General features: G+C 40.4%; 1 protein-coding gene across 1 annotated transcript; it reads right to left on the reverse strand.

The window, feature by feature from the left end:
* Window positions 1-1,885: 1,885 nt before the first annotated feature.
* On the reverse strand, window positions 1,886-5,623 carry LOC145799650 (uncharacterized). Its single transcript, XM_082889255.1, has 7 exons — window positions 5,240-5,623; window positions 4,859-5,136; window positions 2,724-4,659; window positions 2,613-2,670; window positions 2,469-2,526; window positions 2,287-2,363; window positions 1,886-2,202 (listed from the first exon to the last, which is right to left on the reverse strand). Exons 1-7 carry the CDS (start codon window positions 5,621-5,623, stop codon window positions 1,886-1,888), a joined length of 3,108 nt encoding a protein of 1,035 aa, XP_082745381.1.
* Window positions 5,624-9,250: the final 3,627 nt, after the last annotated feature.

Raw genomic sequence — 9,250 nt, forward strand, 5'->3', positions numbered from 1 at the left:
TGTTCTAGAAACCAATTAGTTTGGGCAACTAATAGGTTCATTAGCTTAAGTGGCCAATTTTAACTCAAACTAATCTCGATCTAATTCCAAGTGAGTAATTGTAGCTTAACAATATTTGTTTCATTTAAGAAACTCTTTTAAGGTTTCCTAAATCTCCTAAGTGTTCAATTCTCATTTACAATTGGATGAATTTCAATTCGCTTTCATTTTTATCGTATTTTCCATTCTTTTCTCCGACTTTCTGTTTTACCACTCTAGAAGAAAGTTTTTGTCTTACTCTATCTATCCTTCTCCGTCCATCTCTCTTCTGATCCACTAGCTAATTTAGCTTAAGCAATTATTAGTTTAATCAACCTAAGTGTCCAAGTTTAACTCAAACTAATCTTGCTTATCTTTCAACGTGGAGATTTTGCTGACTAATTTTAGCATAACGATATTACAATGACTTAAGGAACTCATTTCATGTTTTTCTAAATCACCTATGTGTACAATTCTGAAGTCGAAAACGGTGAATTTCAATTTGTTTAAAATTTCATCCTATTATTCCCCTTTTCTTTTCTCTCACTTTCTCTTTTAGCACTCACGAAGAAAGTTTCTCCCTAATTCTCTCCGCCCTTCTCCATGGCGCTCTCTTTTGTTCTAGAAACTAATTAGTTTGGGCAACTAATAGTTTCCTTAGCTTAAGTGGCCAATTTTAACTCAAACTAATCTTCCTCTCCTTCCAAGTGAGTAATTGTAACTTAACGATATTAGTTTCACTTAAGAAACTCATTTAAGGTTTCCAATATCACCTTAGTGTTCAATTCTCATTTACAAAAGGATAAATTTCAATTCACTTTCATTTTTTTTCCCCTCCAACTCACTCCGTCCTTCTCCATCGTTCTCTCTTTCTGAATCACCTATGTGTTCAATTCACAATTCCAAAAGGATGAATTTCAATTCGCTTAAAATTTCACCTTATTCCCCTTTTCATTTCTCTCACTTTCTCTTTTAGTGCTCAGGAAGAATGTTTCACCCTAACTCTCTCAGCCCTTCTCCATGGCGCTCTCTTTTGTTCCAGAAACCAATTTGTTTGGGCAACTAATAGGTTCATTAGCTTAAGTGGCCAATTTTAACTCAAACTAATCTTGCTCTAATTGCAAGTGAGTAATTGTAGCTTAACAATATTAGTTTCACTTAAGAAACTCTTTTAAGGTTTCCTAAATCACCTAAGTGTTCAATTTTCATTTACAATAGGATGAATTTCAATTCGCTTTCATTTTATCGTATTTTGCATTCTTTTCTCCGACTTTCTGTTCTACCACTCTAGAAGAAAGTTTCTCTCTAGCTCTATCTGTCCTTCTCCATGCATCTCTTTTCTGATCCACTAACTAATTAGCTTTGGCAATTATTAGTTTAATCAGCTTAAGTGGCCAAATTCAACTCAAACTAAACTTGGTTAGCTTTCAAGGAGGAGACTTTGCTGTGTAATTGTGGCATAACGATATTACTTTAACTTAGGGAACTCATTTCATGTTTTCTAAATCACCTATGCGTACAATTCTCCAGTCCAAGAGGTTGAATTTCAATTCGCCTAAAATTTTGCCCTCTTCCCCTTTTTTTTTGGGTGGATAAGTCATAAATAAAAGACAAAAAACTTACACCACGACAAGGGGCATACCCCAGGCCCTAACCAAAACACTATACAATAACCAAAAGAAAGAAAAAAGACTAAGCCAATCCAGGATTACCCAGAAAAACTAACGACCAAACCATAATCTATCTGGACAAAATAAAGAAAATAAGCCAAAAACTAAACTGAAGCAACCATACATAATAAGAAGCAACCAAAGTGTGTTCATGTGCCGCATGAAAATGTGATGAGGAACATGAACACACCCGATATCTAAGTAGCAAAAGTTGGATGAAAAAACATAAAACCCATGTACATCCCACATGGGTAGGCAAAAATATCAACACACACTAAAGAAAACAAACATAAAGGGAAGTCACTCTTCACACACGAGGCGCATATAGCAGCCATCAACACAATCATAGTAGACCAAAGACGCCTCTTGCTTGCATCTGCACGAAACCAGCCTGCTCCAGACAATGAATCAGAACTGTTTACCAAATCAGCCAATCTCCAGACCGCAACATCCACATAAACAGTTTGCTGCCATCCCATGCAACCCGAACAGTATCTAGACATTGTAGTAGACCCTGTCAACCAGCAAATACCCAAAAGTATTAAGAGCTCATCAACAGGAGAACATACAAGAATCAATGACAGATTACTCGGTATACCACACATATATATGCTCACTACACTCAACCCATAATTATATAAACTCACATCACTCGAAAAATAATGCTCCTTGTACCTGCAAAAAAAAAAAAAGTCACAGGTGCTACATAAAAACATGTTAGTTTCTCTCAATGTGGCTAGTGATATTGGGGTGGGTGATTGTCTACTCCTCACACTATACTCGGCCCTCAGATTATGGGGCAAACACTCAACAAACAACTTGCCAGACATCCAGGTACCTATAACAATAACAAACATTAGGAAACCCCACAATGTATTTGCTAACCATCACTCAACCCACAATTTAGGATCTCTCATTCCTTACAGCAGCTGCCGAAGGCTTCACCATAGTATGGGGAAGTCTCCATGATTGGAGAAACCAACTGTCAGTTTGGTGGGACTTCAAATTGGTAATATGCATTACCCTGAACCTTACCATATCCACAATACCCTTTATAAGCACCTCTTCCGGGACCATATCCTTGCTAAACACTCTGTTATTCCTTGCAATCCACAACTGGTAGACAGTACAGGTAAAAGCAAGCTTAGTGATAATAGCCCCAAGAGATTTGCCTTTCACAGATTGAGCAATGAGCTGGACCAAATCATCCCAAGGTATAGAGGGCCAGTGCACATTTATTCGACCTTTAATGCAAGACCACACCCTTTCCGAGAATGGACACTCAAAGAAAAGGTGATTGTGCTCCTCACAATGATGCTGGCAGAAAACACATTTCATAGATAGGGTTACACCAAAAGTTTGCAACCTATCCCCAGTATTTAATCTGCCAAGAATAGCCATCCACACCACAAAGCTCACCTTCGGGATATTATAAGGGCCCCAAAGGAGAGTAGACCAATTCACAAGATCAAAATGTTTCCTCAAATAGTGCCAAGTAGATTGGATAGTGAATTGGCTATTGGTAGCAGGACACCAACTAACATCATCAGACCCACCAGTGGGGAGGAAAGTAGGGGGAGTGCTATCAATAAGATCCATAAGCTCCCATGAAGAGGGAAAAGGCCATCTCCAAGAATTGCCCTCCACAATCTCACTAACTTTAGCATCTATACCAAGAGCAGAATCATACACAATTCTAACACCAAATTTGTCCCACAAAGAACCCATAGGGTGCCAATTATCAAACCACAAAAAAACCGTAGATCCATCTCCCACCCTATGTTTGATTAGAGGGTAAATGATAGGTCTAAGAGAGAGGATCTTCCTCCAAACCCAAGAAGGGTCATTTGGCACCCTAACTCTCCAAAAACTCCTACCTTTCAGAATATAAGACTTAACCCAAATACACCACATTGACTGCTCTCCCCCAGAGAAGAGGAACCAGACATGTTTAGCAATGGCAGCCTTATTCCACACAGTGAGGGACTTAAAACCCAGCCCCCCTTCCTTCTTAGGAGAGCAAATTCTATCCCAAGAAACCTTAGCCCCATGTTTTTTTAGCTCACACCCAGACCAAAAGAAAGCTCTAAACAAACTCTCTATAGATCTAATGACCTTCTTTGGAAGGATGAATAAAGAGGTCCAGTAAACTTGCATAGAGAATAGAACAGATTGGATCAACTGAGCTCTACCAGCATAAGTGAGGCACTTATTTGTCCAGCTCTTAACCCTTTTTGTAATTCTCTCCACCAGTTGGTCACAGTCAATGGCCTTAAGTTTTGTGGAAACTAGAGGAACCCCCAAGTATCTCACAGGTAACTTGCCCTCACTAAAATTGCAAACCCCAAGGATCTCATTTCTTAACTGCACATCATAGCCAGAAAAGAAGATATGACTCTTATTAGGGCTAGGAGACAGCCCAGACAAACTCTTAAACTCTTCTAATCCCATTTTAATGGACTGAACAGTAGACACATCTCCTTTACAAAATATCATCAGATGATGCGCAAAGCATAAATTAACAATCTTAGTTTTTTCACATCTCCAATGGAATTTGAAATCAGGGTGAGAAGCCTTCTCAGCCAAAATTCTAGAGAGAATTTCCATGACAATAACAAAGAGATAAGGGAACATAGGGTCACCTTGCCTCAAACCTCTCTCCCCCCTAAAATAACCATGCAGGCTCCCATTAATGCAAATGGAGTAAGTGGGACTAGTCATGCAAGCTTTTATCCAAAGGATAATATTAGGGGGGAAACCCATCGCGATAAGGACATCAAGAACAAACTCCCATCTAACATTATCGTAGGCTTTCATAATGTCCACCTTCATGGTGCACCTAGGAGAGGGGGAGGCTTTATGGTAGCCCCTCATAAGCTCCTGAGAAAGGAAGATATTATCGGCAATCCTCCTACCAGGGACAAAAGCTGATTGGACAGGATCAATAAGATCATGAAGGAAAATTTTAATCCTATCCGCAATTATCTTAGAAATACATTTATACAAAGTGTTGCAGCACGAGATAGGTCTAAAATCCCCCACTTTTTCAGCATTGGGGATCTTCGGAATCAAAGCAATGGTGGTGCTATTTAATTCCTGAAGAAGAACGATTTGATTGCTTCAACAACTTCTCTCCCCACAATATCCCAGGATTTCAGAAAAAAACCTACCCATCGGGGCCAGGGGCTTTATTAGCTTTAAGGGACTTGAATGCATCAATGATCTCTTTCTCAGTCACATTCCTTGCAAGGTTTTGATATTGACTCTCAGACACTCTTTTGGTGATAAGGCTACTAATCCTATCATACCCATTATATTGATCACCAAAAGGTTTCCCAAACAAGTTTGTGAAATAGTCCACAAAGGAGTGGTGAACCTCAGTACTTTTAGTCACTCTATCCCCATTAGGGAGCACAACACTGTGAATCCGCCCCTTGTTTACATTTCCCTTCACATTTCTAAAGAAGAACTTGGAATTCCTATCCCCATTAGATACGAGATTTCTGGTGGGCAAGACTCTCCTCAGCTTTGCTAAGGTCAACATATTTCACATAAGCAGCCCTCTCAGTCTCTTGAAGAGTTAAATTTAAAGGATCTTTATCAAGCTTGATTTGAGAATTAAGGAGATGATCCTTGGCAACACCAACCCGAGTGGAAATCTCACTATATTCCTTTTTGTTCAACTCTTTAAGAATGGGCTTAAGAGTTTTAAGCTTTCGACAAACCCTGAACATGGGAGAACCCCTAATGTATTTCCTCCAAACACCATACACACTGGGGAGGAAGTCACAGTGGGTAGCCCAGAAGTCAAAAAACTTGAAGGGCTTCTTAAGCTTCGCTTCCTCACCTCCAAGTTGCACAATCACAGGGGAGTGATCAGAAACTCCCGAGGGCAAGAAAAGAGCATACGAGTTAGGGTTAACAGTTAACCACATTGATGGGTCCGTATGGAGGGTTGAGTGCTGTGAGCTACCTATATATTTCCAGACATTGTGGGTTGAGTGATGAGAGACAATACACATACTTTATGCTAACTTTTATTATATCTTATATATGGTTTGTGCAGGTTCTTGGAGCTTTCAAGTATAAAGCCCTTCTGATCCTTTCGAGGTATCATGTGAGTTGTGGGCCTAGTGTTGTGAGATCATATATGGAGTGGAGAGACATACTGTGTTGTGGGTCGAGTGAGGAGAGCTCCTATATTGTGTGTCTGTTATTTCTTCTCCTTTATGATTTACGACAGGTTCACTTGTTGGTGAGGAGGTGTGATGCTGCGTACAGTACAGTTGCAGGGAAGTGCTGCTGGCATCCTTGGTTTTTGGCGTGGAAGGGTGCTGGATACATGCTACACAGATTCGGGTGGCAGTATGAAGGGTGTGTCTGTACCATGGTGATGGCTGCTGCTAGCGCCTTGCTGTGCTACAGGAGGGAGAAAATCAGTTGTTCTTCATTGCTTTTTTTGCATAATTTAGTAGTGTGTTTAGCTTATTCCTACGGGCTGTGTAGGAGTATTTTTGTACTTCTTTGTATTCCTAATAGCTGTCCTAGTAACCATGTTTCGGCTTGCACACATTTTAACAGTTTAGTTTTGTTTTTGTTTCTCATTCCTAGCCCTACGGGATGTGTAGGGAATGTTGTTTTTGTCTTGGCTCGTGCCTTTTGTGGATACAGTGTCCAGATTCTTTTGCTTGGTGCTACAGTAGCAGGAGGTTCTCTTCAAGATCATAGCCTCCTGGATCCATGCTTCAGTTTGCTCTCTTCGCCTAGGTTGTTATAATTGTTTATATTTCTTGTTCACTCTTCCTATTGCTAGATTATAGGAATGGTGAACAGGTTGTTGGCTTTTGTTCTGTCCTCTGTATAGCTGTGTTTGGTCCTGGGGTATGCCCCTTGTAGCTGTGTAAATTTTCTTGTTTTATTTTATCTCTTATTCACCCAAAAAAAAAAAAAAAAAAAAACAGTTAACCACCTCTCATTGACAAGGACTCTATCAATTTTCGAGGTAATGAAGTTACCACCCCCCTGCTTATTAGACCAAGTAAATTGACACCCCTTGTAACACAAGTCTTCCAATTCAGATTCCAAAACCATACTATTAAACACCTTATTGGCACGACTCCAGTTCCCCCTCCCCCCCATTTTCTCAAATGAAAAACGAACAGCATTAAAGTCACCAAGAAAAACAGAAGGGTGACTAGCATAATTGAGAGCAATTTTCTTTAGATCAAAAAACAAGGGAAGCCTCAACTCATGCTTATTTTCAGCGTAAACAAAAGTAGAAAAGAAGCTGAGATCACCCTCAAAAACTGTCACTTTAACAAAAATAAACTGGTTTGATTTTTGGACCATCAAAACATCGCAGAAATTTGGATCCCAGCAAACCCAAATTCTCGCTGGCAGATCTGGTTGTGAGTTCGACAAAAATTTCCAATTTTTAAAGCTATTATAAAAAATTTTAGCTTCATTTTCCATTTTAACTTTTGTCTCCAAAATGCTCATAATTTTAATATCTTCTTTTTTAACAAAATCAATAACTTCTTTATGTTTTGAGGGATTGTTAAACCCTCTGACATTCCAAAAAGAGGTTTTAATAGACATGATAAACAACAAAAAATAAGATCACAACCAGATCACCACAAAAAAAAACAACAAATTTTTACCTCCTTTTCTTCTTCTAGCTACCTGATCTGCCAGAAGACTTCTGCTTGGTTGAGCTGCCCATCTTTAGCCCACCATCTTCCTTTCCCCCCTGCAGTTCAGGAGGTTTTGCTCTCATTTCCTCTTCCCCCACATCCTCAGTATTTCTGATATTATCCTCAGCTGCTTGGGTTGTGGTCTCAACAGTTTCCACAGCCTCAGAGTGAGAGGCATCAATCTGGCCCGTAACATTGGCAGCATTTTCTTCAATCTCTGGATGGGGAACAGCCTCCTCAGACTCAGGGACTAGGTCACCCCCCTTAGTTGCAGATGAGCTATCAACTTCAGTAGGGACATCTTGAAGAGGGCAGATTTGGTCCCCCACTTTCCTTTTGCCCTTATCCTTCACAGTAGTCCATCCCTCATCAACTTCAACCCTGTCCTCAGAGTTCTTCTGTAACTCAATAAGATGTGTAACTTGTGCAGAGAGGCAGGTCTTAGTCTCATGTCCAAAAACATGACAGTGCATACACCTCGATGGTACACCCTGATACTCCACATGGATATTCATGGATACATCACCACTTGTAATTATGAAACTATCAGGGAACTCAGATACAGCTGAAATATCCACACAAACTCTAGCGAAGGAGATCCTACTTCCCGAGGAGGTAAGTTGATCCATAAACAATGGAACACCCACTGCACTAGCTATTCTTCCTAAACCATCTCCATCCCAATATTCAAGAGGAATATTATGGAATTTCACCCAAATAGGGATGGTTTTCTTGTCTTCCTTAGACAATTTCATCATTCGATGCCACTGTTTCAAAACAAGAAGGAAGCCTCCCACATACCATGGTCCTCCCTCCAAGACATCAATACAGCAATCCCGATTTTCAAACATAAAGAAGAAAAACCCATCATCATTTTTCAGAATATCAACCAGCCCCTTATTCTTCCACATATTATTAGCATTGTTTTTGATAAGGGTATACGGTAGATTTTTATCAATGAAGTACCCTACCAGACAAGCTTCCCATTTAACCATAGGCGAGGGGGAAGGCAACTCAACAACTATCTTATCCTGATCAAGTTTAGGAGGATAGTATTTAAGTTTTACTGCCACATTAGCCCACGATCGACCCTCAGTGGCACGAAACGGCCCTCTGCCTCCACGACCACCCCTATTATTAGGGTTGGTACCACGACCTTGGTTATGAAACCCACCTCGAGTGTTACCCACAGATCCTCTAGGGTTGGGATCCGATTCATCAGAAACACGATTAGTTTGGCTAGCGATCCCTCTAGGGCTTCCATCTGCACCAGACTCATCAGCATCCAAGTCTTTGTCCCCTATGTCAATATCCCCTTTCTCCTGTGAACCCAACGGAATATCCACCTTTTCAGCAATCGCACCATGTTGTTGAGTGATACCCCGATTTTTTGTGACCTCAACACTCTCTGGAAGATCCATAAGCTTAGATCGAAGCTCCCCTTCAACCCTATCCGACCAATTCGTTGATTGAACAATCGGAGTCGATAGATCCGCAAGAGTGGATCTGACAAAAGGATGGGAATCCTCTTCCAATGCCGATCTAGCCTTTATAGCCGCAAGACGATCTGAGATCTCCTGGATGGAAGCCGCCGTAACCCCTCTCGGTTTCTTCTCACTATTTTGTGCAAGCACAACTAGGGTTTCTAACTCTATTTCTGAGAGATCTAGACGTTTAGGGCTAAACTCACCATACGACCCACTAAGACCACTCAACTCGCTACCTCTCTCTTCATTTAGTATAGAATTAATGTTCCCCTTTTCAGTCAAATCTTTTGTTTCCATTTCAAACAAGAATCCACAGTTCAGTGAAGTATTGAATGCAAACCCTAGAAACGAAGTTTCTAGAGAGAAGGAGGAGCCTCTCGCA

This window comes from Camellia sinensis, chromosome 9 (assembly GCF_055761805.1).
Source record: "Camellia sinensis isolate YWXY chromosome 9, ASM5576180v1, whole genome shotgun sequence".
In the NCBI taxonomy this organism is placed as follows: Eukaryota; Viridiplantae; Streptophyta; class Magnoliopsida; order Ericales; family Theaceae; genus Camellia; species Camellia sinensis.

What these genes read in the sequence shown, in the direction of transcription:
- LOC145799650 (XM_082889255.1), bottom strand. Translation starts at nt 5,623, where the DNA reads ATGTGGTTAACTGTTAACCCTAACTCGTATGCTCTTTTCTTGCCCTCG. An exon ending in TAAAGGGTATTGTGGATATG is followed by an intron (nt 2,671 to 2,723) that starts GTAAGGTTCAGG and finishes CCAAACTGACAG; the next exon opens with TTGGTTTCTCCAATCATGGA. An exon ending in CCCCATAATCTGAGGGCCGA is followed by an intron (nt 2,364 to 2,468) that starts GTATAGTGTGAG and finishes TTTTTTTTGCAG; the next exon opens with GTACAAGGAGCATTATTTTT.